The 1,642-nt window shown below is 45.6% G+C and overlaps 1 protein-coding gene across 7 annotated transcripts in view; it reads left to right on the top strand.

Moving 5' to 3' along the window:
* Positions 1-1,642, top strand: part of LOC122551418 (disintegrin and metalloproteinase domain-containing protein 23-like) — a 153,935-nt gene that overhangs the window by 19,052 nt on the left and 133,241 nt on the right. For all 7 annotated transcript variants that reach the window (XM_043693275.1, XM_043693274.1, XM_043693276.1 and 4 more), the window contains exon 3: positions 481-557. In XM_043693275.1, the coding sequence (XP_043549210.1) occupies positions 481-557 (77 nt within the window). The remainder of the gene's footprint in view (positions 1-480; positions 558-1,642) is intronic.

Raw genomic sequence — 1,642 nt, 5'->3', positions numbered from 1 at the left:
GGGTGACCTTATAGAGGTTTATAAAATCATGACAGGCATGGATAGGGTAAATAGACAAGGTGTTTTCCCTGGGGTCGGGGAGTCCAACACTAGAGGACATAGGTTTTAAGGTGAGGGGGGAAAGATTTAAAAAGGACCTAAGAGGCAACTTCTTCATGCAGAGGGTGGTGTGTATATGGAATGAGCTGCCAGAGGAAGTGGTGAAGGCTGGTACAATTACAACATTTAAAAGGCAATTGGATGAGTATATAGGAGGGGTTTGGAGGTATATGGCCAAATGCTGGCAAATGGGACTAGATTAATTTAGGATATCTGGTCAGCATGGATGAGTTGGACTGAAGCGTCTGTTTCCATGCTGTACAGCTCTATGATTCTATAAATTGCGGCACTCAGAATTGGAGATCTACTCCAGAGATTTTGTTTATAGCTTATCAAGATTCAACAATGATTAACATTATTCTTTCTCGCTCACTCCTGCAGGCTGTCCACCTTACCCACGCAAGCTTCCAGATCGATGCCTTTGGCTCCACCTTTATACTAGATGTTACACTGAACCAGTAAGTATCACCTTTCCCAGGGAATTAGTCTGGGATGTAGTGGTTGTCAGTAGAGGCTCTTTGGCTTCACTTACGAGTGACATTTACTGGCCAGGGGTTTGTGTGATGTTGTAACTGGACAACTGTTCATGGCAGAACAGTAATTCTTGTACCTCACAAAGATATCTTGGCTAATGAGGGGTGAACTCTGCGTGGGTTACCATTGACCAGAAACTGAACTGGATTAGCCGTATAATAAAGGTCAAATCGTCATCGTCTTACCAGGTTCTTGAGCTGCTCTGTCATTAGAGAGAGGCAACTGGTGATGGTTTAACCTGAGGGTAACCATGCCTCAGGTGAGGGGAGAGGTTGAGAAGGAGAGCCCTAGCCATATAAATACTGTGGCAGCAAGCAGGTCAGAGGCTAGGAATCCTGCTGTGAGTAACTCACCTCCTAGCTCCCCATTTTCCATCCACTATCTACAAGGCACAAGTCCGGAGTGTGATGGAATACTCCCCATTTGCCTGGATGAGTGCAGCTCCAACAGCACTCAAGCAGCATGACACCACCCAGGATAAAGCAGCCCGCTTGATTGGCGCTACATCCACTAGTATCCACTCCCTCCACCACTGACGCTCAGTAGCAGTAGTGTGCACTATTATAAGTGCTTCTCCACTTTCAAAATGATGCTCAAAGCCAGGGCAATGCAGAGCGAGTCCCTTATATGCAATTAGTGCCAAGAATGGCTGAGTGGAAGCCAGTGACAACTCAGTAGGGCGCAACGTTAGGGAAACAGTGAGCAAAACGCAGTGTCCAGTTGTTCTTCTATGCTGACTTATTGCAGATTTGCCTCACTTATATCTGTTAAAAAGCCAATGAGAAGATTAGAAAAAACAGAAACAATGGTTAGGGTACCAATAGACAATAGACAATAGGTGCAGGAGTAGGCCATTCTGCCCTTCGAGCCTGCACCGCCATTCAATATGATCATGGCTGATCATTCCTAAACAGTATCCTGTTCCTGCCTTATCCCCATAACCCTTGATTCCACTATCCTTGAGAGCTCTATCCAACTCTTTCTTAAATGAATCCAGAGAGTGGGCCTC

Source organism: Chiloscyllium plagiosum, chromosome 7, assembly GCF_004010195.1.
Source record: "Chiloscyllium plagiosum isolate BGI_BamShark_2017 chromosome 7, ASM401019v2, whole genome shotgun sequence".
Classification (NCBI taxonomy): Eukaryota; Metazoa; Chordata; class Chondrichthyes; order Orectolobiformes; family Hemiscylliidae; genus Chiloscyllium; species Chiloscyllium plagiosum.
The sequence above is the reverse complement of the archived record's forward strand: the minus strand, read 5'-3'. Positions and strand labels throughout refer to the sequence as shown.